The 14,780-nt window shown below is 40.1% G+C and overlaps 1 protein-coding gene across 1 annotated transcript in view; it reads left to right on the top strand.

Moving 5' to 3' along the window:
- The window catches only part of dcaf11 (ddb1 and cul4 associated factor 11), a 29,689-nt gene that overhangs the window by 13,977 nt on the left and 932 nt on the right, over positions 1 to 14,780 (top strand). The window contains exons 8-14 of the mRNA XM_062021244.1: positions 67 to 121; positions 469 to 537; positions 4,763 to 4,820; positions 5,011 to 5,196; positions 8,780 to 8,933; positions 9,036 to 9,188; positions 9,280 to 9,386. Coding sequence (XP_061877228.1) covers positions 67 to 121; positions 469 to 537; positions 4,763 to 4,820; positions 5,011 to 5,196; positions 8,780 to 8,933; positions 9,036 to 9,188; positions 9,280 to 9,386 — 782 coding nt within the window. The remainder of the gene's footprint in view (positions 1 to 66; positions 122 to 468; positions 538 to 4,762; positions 4,821 to 5,010; positions 5,197 to 8,779; positions 8,934 to 9,035; positions 9,189 to 9,279; positions 9,387 to 14,780) is intronic.

Here is a 14,780-nt window from a genome sequence, read left to right as displayed (position 1 = left end):
TGTGTGTGTGTGTGTGTGTGTGTGTGTGTGTGTGTGTGTGTGTGTGTGTGTGTGTCTTCCCTGCAGTTCATATGTGCAGTATCGACGGGGACAGTGAAAACCACACTGCATTGGACCTCAAGTTAGTGTTTCCCCTCATAGTAACTTATACCTTTACAATGCAGGTAATTTATCTTTCCTGCCATGCAGACTCCCCACTCTCCCCTCCATTACCATCTGGATGAATGATGATGTCCAATCCTGTCATCTCTTTCACTACATTCCTTCTATCTCTATGCGTGTGCGCGTGCGTGTGTGTGTGGTACCTGCAAAACCTGTAAAAAGTACCTGTGGTCCTAGGGCTGGCTTCACACCAACATTAGCATATAGCACATTTTTAAGCTTTTTTAAAACACGTTAGATTGTTTTGTGAAGGGTGTGTTGTGCTGTGTTAATTAACATGTGTCTTTTGTATTTATTTTTTTGTAGTCCGGATGAGAGGAGGTTTTGCGTGTTCTCCCTGGCTGCATCAACAGATGGCAAAGAGATCCTGGGAGGGTGAGTGACATTTCTTTAATTTAAGTTTAAATTGAAAGAGCTCTTCATTTTCACATGCCAGACACTCATTACAGTGTTTCCCACAGGACTGCTATCTATTTGTGGTGGCGAAGTGGGGTGGGGGCTGTGAAATAATGTTATTGTATAATTTGGCATGGTGCATGTTAGGGATGTAACGATAAACGGCATTAATTATAACCACGGTAAAACTCCCGACAGTTTTACTGTTTTAAATTAAAACAATTGAAAATGATAACTGTACTTTGATAAACTCATGGACTGACTCACGCCAGCACGTTAGCTAAAATGCTAACATGAAAACTAGAGACATTAACGTCTTCCCCCATTAAGAAACGTCATATCCCAATATAAATTTATACTAACACATTGCTGTCTGAGCAACAAAGCTATTCAATTGTGCACAGTGAACCTACAAGGTGTGCTTTCTTAGAACATAGTGATCCTTCTACACACAGAGGAATAGAAGACATGGTGTTTTCACGGTGTGTTCAAGGACTGCTAAACAGAGTAGGACGCAGGAATAATAGTAATAGATTTTATTTTGTACAGTCTTTTCATTTAATTAAATCTTAAAGTGCTACAGTACAAACCAATATTCAAAACAATAAAAGCTTAGCCATTGAAACAGATACAATACTAAGACTAAAACACCATCAGTGAAGCATAAGAAAAACAAAACATGCAAAATAGTGGGTTTACCAATAGTGTCTCTATTTATTTTAGTTAGTTTTTTTGATACCTTGGTCAAAAGATTTCAGTGTGTGCATATAAGTACTTTTTGAGCACAACAATACCGCAATATTAACCGTGATATAAAATGTAATATCGTTACATCCCTAACGCATGTGAATATCATTTTAATAGACCGTGTAGGAGAGACAAAGAGTTAAAAAAACAAAACACAAAAAAAACATGTTTAGAAATTTAAACTTTAAAGACTGAGTCGCCTGTAAGTGCTTTGAGAGTGAGGAGGGGCCAACAACAGTACCCGATGCTTGTTCAGAAGAGTGTTGCATGCTTTTATGCCTGAGTCTCCAATAAGACCAGAAAATGTTTGTTGATAGTTACTTTTTTGAGAAACAATATCTATCAATCAATCAATCAATCAATCAATCAATGTTTATTTATATAGCCCTAAATCACAAGTGTCTCAAAGGGCTGCACAAGCCACAACGACATCCTCGGTACAGAGCCCACATACGGGCAAGAAAAAACTCACCCCAGTGGGACGTCGATGTGAATGACTATGAGAAACCTTGGAGAGGACCGCATATGTGGGTAACCCCCCCCAGGGGAGACCAAAAGCAATGGATGTCTACAGAAGGGTCTGATTGCTCGCTAAATAAAGCGGTAAAGTTGGCAACACTAATACCTTATGCTAATTCTTCCTATTCTCTGGCAGACCATTGGGGCCTCATGTAATAAGAGTTGCGTGGATTTCCTACAAAAAATAGATGTACAAACCCCATTTCCATATGAGTTGGGAAATTGTGTTAGATGTAAATATAAACGTAATACAATGATTTGCAAATCATTTTCAACCCATATTCAGTTGAATATGCTACAAAGACAACATATTTGATGTTCGAACTGATAAACTTTTTTTTTTTTTCAAATAATCATTAACTTTAGAATTTGATGCCAGCAACACGTGACAGAGAAGTTGGGAAAGGTGGCAATAAATACTGATAAAGTTGAGGAATGCTCATCAAACATTTATTTGGAACATACCACAGGTGAACAGGCAAATTGGGAACAGGTGGGTGCCATGATTGGGTATAAAAGTAGATTCCATGAAATGCTCAGTCATTCACAAACAAGGATGGGGCGAGGGTCACCACTTTAATAATAATAATAATAATGGATTAGATTTATATAGCGCTTTTCTAGACACTCAAAGCGCTTCACAGAGAAGTGAGAACCCATCATTCATATTTACAACTCATTCATTCATCATTCATTCTCCGGTGTGAGCGGCACCGGGGGCAAGGGTGAAGTGTCCTGCCCAAGGACACAACGGCAGCGATTTTGGATGGTAAGAGGCGGGGAGCGAACCTGCAACCCTCAGGTTTCTGGCACGGTTGCTCTACCCACTACGCCATACCGCCCCATTTGTCAACAAATGTGTGAGCAAATTGTTGAACAGTTTAAGAAAAACCTTTCTCAACCAGCTATTGCAAGGAATTTAGGGATTTCACCATCTACGGTCCGTAATATCATCAAAGGGTTCAGAGAATCTGGAGAAATCACTGCACATAAGCAGCTAAGCCCGTGACCTTCCCTCAGGCTGTACTGCATCAACAAGCGACATCAGTGTGTAAAGGATATCACCACATGGGCTCAGGAACACTTCAGAAACCCACTGTCAGTAACTACAGTTGGTCGCTACATCTGTAAGTGCAAGTTAAAACTCTCCTATGCAAGGCGAAAACCGTTTATCAACAACACCCAGAAGCGCCGTCGGCTTCGCTGGGCCTGAACTCATCTAAGATGGACTGATACAAAGTGGAAAAGTGTTCTCTGGTCTGACGAGTCCACATTTCAAATTGTTTTTGGAAACTGTGGACATCGTGTCTTCCGGACCAAAGAGGAAATGAACCATCCGGATTGTTGTAGGCGCAAAGTTGAAAAGCCAGCATCTGTGATGGTATGGGGGTGTATTAGTGCCCAAGACATGGGTAACTTACACATCTGTGAAGGCGCCATTAATGCTGAAAGGTACATACAGGATTTGGAGCAACATATGTTGCCATCCAAGCAACGTTACCATGGACGGCCCTGCTTATTTCAGCAGGACAATGCCAAGCCATGTGTTGCATCAACTGGCTTCATAGTAAAAGAGTGCGGGTACTAGACTGGCCTGCCTGTAGTCCAGACCTGTCTCCCATTGAAAATGTGTGGCGCATTATAAAGCCTAAAATACCACAACGGAGACCCCCGGACTGTTGAACAACTTAAGCTGTACATCAAGCAAGAATGGGAAATAATTCCACCTGAGAAGCTTAAAAAATGTGTCTCCTCAGTTCCCAAACGTTTACTGAGTGTTGTTAAAAGGAAAGGCCATGTAACACAGTGGTGAACATGCCCTTTCCCAACTACTTTGGCACGTGTTTCAGCCATGAAATTCTAAGTTAATTATTATTTGCAAAAAAAAGTTTATGAGTTTGAACATCAAATATCGTGTCTTTGTAGTGCATTTAATTGAATATGGGTTGAAAAGGATTTGCAAATCATTGTATTCCGTTTATATTTACATCTAACACAATTTCCCAACTCATATGGAAACGGGGTTTGTATGTTCAGATCCAGAAAACATCATACTCTGGTAAAAATTCAGATGTATTAAAGTGTGCACACCCACAAATCCAAGCATATTTCTTTTTTTTAACCTCACAATCAACTTGAAACTAATCGCAAACGTGTGCGTGGTTGAGCATTCCCAGGCTACATCTCTTTATACATACCCAAATCATATTGAAAGTAGCCATGTGCTTGAGCTGGCAAGCCATGCCCAATCACAAGTTATTGGAGGTGCTCCCTTTTTGCGGTTCGAGGAAAAAAACAGAGCTATTGTCAGCTTATCATTGCAGTGTCGCTGATTAGAGTTTCATGTAAAAAATTATTTAATAGGGACAAGCTCCAGCCCCCCGCGATCCAGAGAGGGACAATTTTGGTAGAAAATGGATGGATGGATTTGTTTGAAAATGTTTTAAATTTAAACATGTCCTTATATTGCAAATGATACAGAATAATTTGACCCTTGTGTGATTACTCAATTCATTATTACAACTCAGGAGAGCTGCTAAGGAGTTGTAACAACAAGCTACATTTACAGACAGTCCCATTATAATGTGTTTATGAGCGGTGCTATTTGTGGCGGTCCAAATGTGTTTGTGGCAGGTCACTATAAATAAATGAATATAAAAACACTGCGTTATGCTCCTTATTGACTATAATACCTGCATTGTTGGCACAAGGAACTTCTTAAAGGCAACCCTCAGAAAAGTAGACCTTATATGATAGCTCACTGCAGCCTTAGGTTTGTGATGTCTTCAAATATTAAAAGACTAAAACACATTACATTATTTGTTATAAATCTGATGGTATCTTCTTTCATATAAGGCAAACTTGTCCTACATTTGCCATTTGTTCAGTCTGATATTTGCCATTTGTTCAGTCTCTTCATCTCCTCCTCACCATTCAGAGCAAATGACGGCTGCCTTTACGTTTTTGATCTCGACCAGAATAAAAGAACACTGAAGGTGAGTGTTTTAAGCTGTCTTTTTTTGTCATTTTGTGTCAAATTAATGATTCCTTGACACTTGGAATGTTGCATTTGATGCATCAAGTAGAAATTTGATTAAGACTTTTTCCGTCTGATGCATAAATCCGCCTTGGAACATCGTCCCTTCGTCCTTATCTAAAAACCTGCGTCTTCTCTGCCTATGCCAGATTGATGCCCACGAGGATGATGTGAACGCGGTGGCGTTCGCCGACAGCTCGTCCCAGCTGCTCTTTTCCGGCAGCGATGACGCGCTGTGCAAAGTGTGGGACAGGAGAACGCTGCGGGAGGATCGACCGCAGCCTGTCGGACAGCTTGCGGGCCACCGCGACGGCATCACCTTCATCCACAGCAAGGTGTGAGCGCAGTGGGTTTGTACGGAAGCAACATGGTGGCAGTGGGTGTTTTATCAATCTGTCCATGCAAACTTTCCCAAAGGAGTTTGATGAGTGTAGTGTAATGAATGACCCTACCTGGAGGTCAACAGCATGTGCACCGTCAAGGTTTATTACACACACAGGTATTGCAATCCGATACATGAGTGCTATATTGAACCTTTAAACACATAATCATGCTCAGCTTTCAAGGATTGCACATTGTTCATTATCGTGGTGTGCATTGTTTTAATCAGATTAATCAGTTTTGAACTGTGATTAATCGCAGTAAATTGCATGCATAATTTAAATTAACTTTAAAAAAGATGCTAATAGTTGGACACTGATGTTATTTTATTGTAGGAGTACACATACACAAACATTTTTCAAATGTTTTGCTTAATTGCACATAATTTTCTTTCTCAAAATTAGGTAACAGTTTTATCTAAAGTGCCATCGGGGTGTATTTTGTAGCAACATTTTTCACCGTGCACACCAGTTGGAGATATATAATTGTGTGTGAGTATTCGCATGCAATAACTCGTTATATTTGATAGTCCCAGTTTATTGTTTTAGCTGTGGTCAAGGTAGCTCATGTATGTCAGATACGGTATCTCTCAAAAGTACACGTCTCACATTGCAGCAAATACTTTATTACAGTATATTTTCACAAGGGACAATAGTATAAGACCTGGGGTGTCCAAACTTTTGCCCCTGTTGACCAGACTGAAAATCAAAGCATGCGGTCATTTTGATAGTTCTAATTTTCAAAACCAATACAATATATAGACTTTAATTACCTTTGTGTCCCCTCAACTTTGGTCTCTGGGACCCGAAAAAAAAATTCATATACCGGTATATATTTTTTCAACGCTTGAATCTTTTAATCAACTTCTGATCCATCTGTCAATACAAAGATATATTTTTTTATGTTTTATGCCATTTTTCTCAAAGAAAATCCTGTTTTTATGCCAAAAACACAAAATATGGACCACTTCCCCCCCAAAAATTTCAAAGTGGAATATCTGTTGCAAAGTAATGTCAGCCTTAAATAGGTCAATAATTCATAACAACTCCTGCCGATATTATCGGCCGATAAATGCTTCAAAATGTAATATCGGAAATTATCGGTATCGGTTTCAAAAAGTAAAATTAATGACTTTTTAAAACACCGCTGTACGGAGCGGTACATATCAGCGTCAGCAGTCCCTCCCCTCTCCCCTCTCCCACACACAACACAGGAGTTGACGACTGCAGCATGAGAGGTTTACTGGCGACTCTTGATGACCTCATCAAACCGCCGCGAGCGCAGCATAACAACAACAAGAGTGTGTTGTTACCGGTGCTGTAGCTGTGGCTAACAAGCCAGCGAGCTCGTTGAATGACTAACGACACCACGTCTATGGTTTGGGATTATTTTAAAGTGTGTCTGACGGATAAAAAACTGGCAATTTGCAATGACTGCAAAAATGTGGTTATGCGAGGAGGAACCAAGACGTCTTCCTTTTAATACGAGCAATTTGACCTCCCACCTCTTCAAGAATCATAAGGAGATACACGGTGAATACAAGTGGAAGATGGATGAAAAGCAAACACCGAAAAAAAGTAGTACCACACAGTTGTCGCTTAAAGACTCTGCCGAGAAAAAACAAAAATACAACAAAAACCACCCCAGGGCGAAAGCTCACGTTGTGGTCAGGGACAACGCACACAGTATGGCAAAAGCTATGATGGAGTTTGGTATGGCTAGTCTGCCCTGCATGGCGCACACTTTGCAGCTTGCAGTGAACAGAGGTGCCTGGTCTCAACGCAGCATTTCAGAAGCTCTGGCTGACTGGTAGGCCACTTCAAGCACTCACCACTAGCTTGCAGCACATTTATGTTACTCATACAAATACGCTAGAGCAGGGAAGATTGAGCCCAGTTTATAATTTCCTGTTATACAGTATACCAGGCAGCCTTGCACTAAAGGAGGACTATGTTATTGTTTACTTTATTACTCTAGTATACTCTGGACAGAAGCTGTGTGCATTCATTGTTTTTGTAGCTGTTGTTTTGAGGCATGTTTAAAAAAAATTAAAAAATAATGCACTTTGTGAAAGTCAAAGTATAGTATTTCCCATAGTTGTAGTGGGTATCAGGATTATCTCAGGGAGAGCATGTCCCAAATTCCAAGCTGCTGTTTTGAGGCATGTTAAAAAAAATAATGCACTTTGTCACTTCAGTAATAAATATGGCAGTGCCATGTTGGCACTTCTTTCCATAACTTGAATTGAAGTTGTTCTCTTATTTTGGAAAAGCTTGTTACATTGTTTAATGCATCCAGCAGGGCATCACAACAAAATTAGGCATAATAATGTGTTAATTCCACAACTGTATATATCGGTATCGGTTGATATCGGAATCGGTAATTAAGAGTTGGACAATATCGGAATATATTGGGGCGGCATGGCGTAGTGGGTAGAGCGCCCGTGTCAGAAACCTGAGGGTTGCAGGTTCGCTCCCCGCCTCTTACCATGCCGTTGTGTCCTTGGGCAGGACACTTCACCCTTGCCCCCGGTGCCACTCACACCGGTGAATGAATGTTGAATGAATGATAGGTGGTGGTCGGAGGGGCCGTAGGCGAAAATTGGCAGCCACGCTTCCGTCAGTCTACCCCAGGGCAGCTGTGGCTACGAAAGTAGCTTACCACCACCAGGTGTGAATGAATGATGGGTTTTTAACATGTAAAGCGACTTTGGGTACTTAGAAAAGCGCTATATAAATCCCAGGTATTATTATTATTATTATTAATAATATCGGATATCGGCAAAAAAGCCATTATTGGACATCTCTAATAACAACATTGATTTTGTTTCATTAATATTTTGTGTTATTAGCCAAGATTGCAAGTTTTTCTCGTTTCATTTCACTTGTATGCTCTCTTATCCCACTTTTTAATGTTTTTTTGTAATAATACTTTCAGATTGTGCCGCGGGACGTTCAAATATTAGCTGCGGGCTGCAAATGGCCCCCGGACCACATTTTGGACACAGCTGCTAGTGATATTAAACTTGGATATACATTAGAGTATCAGTATAGATTACAGTCCACTGAAAACCAAGTGAACAAATAACTACTGACTGCATCTGAAGTAAACAAGCTACAGCAACACCTTAGTTACATAAATCACATGACAAAAAATAACTGTCAAAAACAAGACTTAAAAGGGTGCCTTGAGGAATGCCTCAGTTATGTAAATCACAAGTTTGGCCCCCTGTGTTCTATGTTTGCTATCAAGGGTAAAATGTCAATGCTAGGATCTGCCAATGTGTTTACATTGTCCGAGTTCCTCTATACAACAGGAGCTGCAAAAGCTGCTACCAAATTGTTTGTTCCCTCAAGTTTTGAACGGAATGCACCAGTTGTACAATAGCCTTGCTATATGTTGTGTGGATGTCACTAACTGGCACTTCTCATTTAAATGCCGGATTAGCAGTCGGCTGCTGTACCTGTTCCGCTTCTCTTTCTCCATTGTTACCCTTTTGTTTGCTTCATATCACACAACTTTCATATCTTGGCACAGGGTGATGCACGTTATCTAATCAGCAACTCGAAAGACCAGTCCATCAAGCTCTGGGACATCAGGAAGTTCTCGCCCAAAGAAGGGCTGGCAGCTTCACGCCTGGCTGTCATTCAGCAGAATTGGGATTACCGCTGGCAGCAGGTTCCCCAAAGAGGTGGGCTGAGCGTGTCAGACGGGTGAAATGTGTGCAGATGAAGTAGAAAGGAGATAAGATTCACGGAGCTCCGCCCAATAATAAATGTTTTCTCCACCTCAGCTCTAAAGCGACACAAACTGACCGGCGACACCTCCGTGATGACATACCGCGGCCACGGCGTCCTGCACACCCTTATCCGCTGCCGCTTCTCACCCGAGTTCAGCACGGGCCAGAAGTTCATCTACTCAGGGTGCTCCACTGGCAAGATCATCGGTGAGTCTGCCATTCTTGCCAAGGCCAAGCAGCGTCCCATCAAGTGCGTCATCACTTCACTGTCTTCTTCTTTGTGTGCGCGTCCGCACAGTTTATGACGTGCTGACGGGCAACGTGGTCACCAGACTGTCGGGCCATGATGCTTGTGTGAGGGACATCACTTGGCACCCATATGAAGACAACATCATCAGTAGCTCTGTAAGTGAGCAAAAGCACACAATTTCAACTTTTCCACAAAAATTCGTAAGGAATGTGCTTCCTTCCCCAATACATCAAGCACTATCATAACAATGATATAAATCTACACATTAATGACATCAGAGTATGACAGCATTTTACTCAATGGTAATTGGCAATAAAACTGACCTGGGACCTGTTTTGAGTCCATTCAATTCACCAATTTATTTCAAACGCAACAAACCATCTACGCAATATAATATTTTCCTCTGCAAAAAAACAATATTTAAAGAAATTTAAATAGAAACAAAGAAAAATACTGTGTGTCCAAAAAGGAGCAGGAAGAAGCAAAAGCTTATATTGTCCTGTGACCATCACTCAGATAATCAGATTTTTAATCATCAATACAATACATAATTACGGGCTAATTTACATTACTAAGTGTATTAACAAAATACATATGACATTTAATTTCATTCAATATTTTTTTCCCCCCTCTTTGTTGTATTTATTTTTCAATTGAATTATGTAATTGTTTGTTTGATTTCTTCATCTAATTGATTCCATTAAGTCGCCCAGCAAACCAATATGCGCTATTTTTTTAATTTTCAAATATTTTCCATTTCTTTCTCTGAACATTTTTGCGTACTTGATGGTAGCAGATTATTTCTTTCTTTACACATGACTTGTGCAGTTTTGAATTTCACCAGATCCATAAATTTAATGGTTTGTGACTTTATAAAGAGTGCATTTGTGTGTACCCGTCCGATACCCAACATTGTGTCATTCATAGATAGCTTCCAATGTATCCCTCGGGGCATCATCGCGGCACACAAGTTTACTTAGCTCACCTAGAAGAGGTTTGGAATTATGACTAACAGGTTTCAGGTTCTATTCCCAGTCAAAGCAGCATTAGACAGTCTATGGGCATGCTTCTTCAAAGCATCAACGGCTTGAGAGGAAATACAGCGGCTTAATAAAACAAAGAAAAACAAGCTAACATCAGTTATGCTTGAAGGAAAAAATAATTGATTTTTAGTTTCTTCAATACAGTGTTTCTCAATCATTTTCTGTTACGCCCTCGTAGGAAGAAGAAAACATTTCATGCCCCCTTCCGAATCTTTGTTGTGACCATAAATAGTATCATTTGTCTATAAAATTGTTATAAGTACACCTCTGCATAACATTGTATCCTTAACATTAAAGAAAACAAAAAAGGAGTACAGATCAACTTACAACAAGAACTTTACAAACAATGTTTTTTAGTCTGTAACAAAAAGATTAAATGTGCATCAATTTGCCTGTCTGCCATTAAAGAAAAGGTCATCCTAATCCTTGTTTAAACTATACACATTTTTTGACAGACTTATACAATTTGATACTGAAAAATACAATTAAATAAAGACAATAAATAAAAATACATTCTAATTAATCGGCAACATTACCTCCATATGTAAAACACTTTAAACTACAAAACAAAAATGAATAAAACAATGTGTGCTGAGTTTTTTTAATCAAAATGAGGAAGTCAATGAGCATGTTTTGTAATGTACATATTTTTGAAGTGGGGTTCGAACGAGTATTGGCCATTAAAGGTGACCACACCAACCAGAGCGCACGGTTCAGTATCGTGGCCACTGACTGGCTCAGCCTCAGGAAGCATTACTACCGTATTTTTCGGATTATAAATCGCTCCGGAGTATACGTCGCACCGGCCGAAAATGCATAATAAAGAGGGAAAAAAACATATACACGTCGCACTCGAGTATAAGTCGCATTTTTGGGGGAAATTTATTTGATAAAATCCAACACCAAGAATAGACATTTGAAAGGCAATTTAAAATAAATAAAGAATAGTGAACAACAGGCTGAATAAGTGTACGTTATATGACGCATAAATAACCAACTGAGAACGTGCCTGGTATGTTAACGTAACATTTTATGGTAAGAGTCATTCAAATAACTACAAACCCCGTTTCCATATGAGTTGGGAAATTGTGTTAGATGTAAATATAAACGGAATACAATGATTTGCAAATCCTTTTCAACCCATATTCAATTGAATGCACTACAAAGACAAGATATTTGATGTTCAAACTCATAAACTTTATTTTTTTTTTGCAAATAATAATTAACTTTGAATTTCATGGCTGCAACACATGCCAAAGTAGTTGAGAAAGGGCATGTTCACCACTGTGTTACATGGTCATTCCTTTAGCAACACTCAGTAAACGTTTGGGAACTGAGGAGACACATTTTTTAAGCTTCTCAGGTGGAATTCTTTCCCATTCTTGCTTGATGTACAGCTTAAGTTGTTCAACAGTCCGGGGATCTCCGTTGTGGTATTTTAGGCTTCATAATGCGCCACACATTTTCAATGGGAGAGAGGTCTGGACTACAGGCAGGCCAGTCTAGTACCCGCACTCTTTTACTATGAAGCCACGTTGATGTAACACGTGGCTTGGCATTGTCTTGCTGAAATAAGCAGGGGCGTCCATGGTAATGTTGCTTGGATGGCAACATATGTTGCTCCAAAACCTGTATGTACCTTTCAGCATTAATGACGCCTTCACAGATGTGTAAGTTACCCATGTCTTGGGCACTAATACACCCCCATACCATCACAGATGCTGGCTTTTCAACTTTGCGCCTATAACAATACGGATGGTTCTTTTCCTCTTTGGTCCGGAAGACACGGCGTCCACAGTTTCCAAAAACAATTTGAAATGTGGGCTCGTCAGACCACAGAACACTTTTCCACTTTGTATCAGTCCTTCTTAGATGAGCTCAGGCCCAGCGAAGCCGATGGCGTTTCTGGGTGTTGTTGATAAACGGTTTTCGCCTTGCATAGGAGAGTTTTAACTTGCATTTGCAGATGTAGCGACCAACTGTATCAGAATCAGAATCAGAATAGTTTTATTGCCATTGTTTGAGAACGGGTTCACAAACTAGACATTTTTCTTGGTGCAATCGTGCAACATAAAACATATATATTTGGTAATAAAAAGAGCTGTAACTGAGCTATCAGATCTTGTTATAGACTTAGAAGGAATTCAAGGAATTCAAGGAGCTACTGTTAGGAGTTATTGTTCATGTGCCTGATGGCCGTAGTTACTGACAGTGGGTTTCTGAAGTGTTCCTGAGCCCATGTGGTGATATCCTTTACACACTGATGTCACTTGTTGATGCAGTACAGCCTGAGGGATCGAAGGTCACAAGCTTAGCTGCTTATGTGCAGTGATTTCTCCAGATTCTCTGAACCCTTTGATGATGGCCTAGTGGTTAGAGTGTCCGCTCTGAGATCGGTAGGTTGGAGTTCAAATCCCAGCCGAGTCATACCAAAGACTACAAAAATGGGACCCATTACCTCCCTGCTTGGCACTCAGCATCAAGGGTTGGAGTTGGGGGTTAAATCACCAAAATGATTCCCGGGCGTGGCGCTGCTGCTGCCCACTGCTCCCCAAGGGGATGGGTCAAATGCAGAGGACAAATTTCACCACTGTGACAATCATTGGTACTTTAATCTTTAATCTTAATATTACGGACCGTAGATGGTGAAATCCCTAAATTCCTTGCAATAGCTGGTTGAGAAAGGTTTTTCTTAAACTGTTCAACAATTTGCTCACGCATTTGTTGACAAAGTAGTGACCCTCGCCCCATCCTTGTTTGTGAATGACTGAGCATTTCATGGAATCTACTTTTATACCCAATCATGGCACCCACCTGTTCCCAATTTGCCTGTTCACCTGTGGGATGTTCCAAATAAGTGTTTGATGAGCATTCCTCAACTTTATCAGTATTTATTGCCACCTTTCCCAACTTCTTTGTCACGTGTTGCTGGCATCAAATTCTAAAGTTAAGGATTATTTGCAAAAAAAAAAAAGTTTATAGTTTGAACATCAAATATGTTGTCTTTGTAGCATATTCAACTGAATATGGGTTGAAAATGATTTGCAAATCATTGTATTCCGTTTATATTTACATCTAACACAATTTTCCAACTCATATGGAAACGGGGTTTGTATAACATATAGAACATGCTATACGTTTACCAAACAATCTGTCACTCCTGATCGCTAAATCCGATGCGCCGCTAGCATCCTTTCTTTCTGCTGCTCGATCGTCATTTTCTGCTGCATATTTCACTACGTCCAGCTTGTAATCTGCAGTATATGATTTCCTTTTCAGTGCCATTTTTGTTCAGTTTTTATAAGTTACCGCCAATGTAGAAATGAACCATTTTAATAGCTATGGCAGTAGCATGTAGCATATAGCAGTTAGCATCACATGACCCACAATGCACTTCTGCCATGACCCTCCCCCGCCAAATTCTTATTGGTTGACGTGTGTGTGACGATTGCGGACATTTTGCTTCGTCTCTTCTGTGAATTAGATAAATAATATTATCTGATATTTTACAGTAATGTGTTAATAATCGCTCCGGAGTATATGTTGCACCCCCGGCCAAAGTACGAAAAAAAACTGCGATTTATAATCCGAAAAATACGGTATGTGGTTTTTTTTTGGTTGTTTTTAAAGACATTGTATTATGTTTCTTGCTTTTTTCCTAACTTTTGCTGGTGTTTTTTGTAATGTGCCTGGAGCCAATGACAATCGAGTCACGGGCCACAGATGGACCCTGAGCCGCACTTTGGGTGCCTCTGCTGTAGAAGCTGACTGTTTATGGCCACTATAGTTTTAGTACCGTATAATATTTGTTCTGGTTACATATGGGATGCAAATCACATGGTTTTTACGTCAGCAAATGATTTAAAATGAGTAAAATCAGCTGTTCACCTGGCGGGTTTTTCCTATGTGGTAAAGAAGGGGTAAACGGGGAAGTCCTTCTTCAGCTGCCGCCTTGTTTTATATATGTATTACTGCTTTTGCTCAAGTCAATGTTTACTTTTGTATGCACAATAAATCAACACAATCCGTACTGCGTAGCAATGTTCACAAAGTCGTATGCTTCACGTTGCAGGTGTGTGATGATGGTCATGGACTCGTAGTTGAGGAAAAACTTGTTTGATGTTGGATGCTAGAAAATGTCTTGATTTGTTGCAACAGTCACATTCAGTCATTGTTGCAGCGCGATGATTAACGAACACATCATGCAATTCTCATTTGCAAGACGAGCGGGTGTGTGGCTGCGGTGTCAAGAGCGGCTGGATGTGAGGCTGAAGAGAGAAAGGCAGAATGTTCAGAGGTTAAAATGTGTGCCTGTTGGTCATTCACCGGGTGAGGGTGTCACTGATGTTATATTACTCCTTTTTTTTTTCCTAATATTTTTGCGATCGACCGGTAGGGTCCAAAAGATCGGCAGGTTGTCGACCCCTGACTTAGAGAATACAATCAGTAATAATATAAAGAAATAAAATAGAAATGAACACTACAAATACAAAAATAATAATATAA

This window comes from Entelurus aequoreus, linkage group LG15, assembly GCF_033978785.1.
Source record: "Entelurus aequoreus isolate RoL-2023_Sb linkage group LG15, RoL_Eaeq_v1.1, whole genome shotgun sequence".
NCBI lineage: Eukaryota > Metazoa > Chordata > Actinopteri > Syngnathiformes > Syngnathidae > Entelurus > Entelurus aequoreus.
Note: the sequence above shows the minus strand (reverse complement) of the source record. Positions and strands in the feature narration are given on the sequence as shown.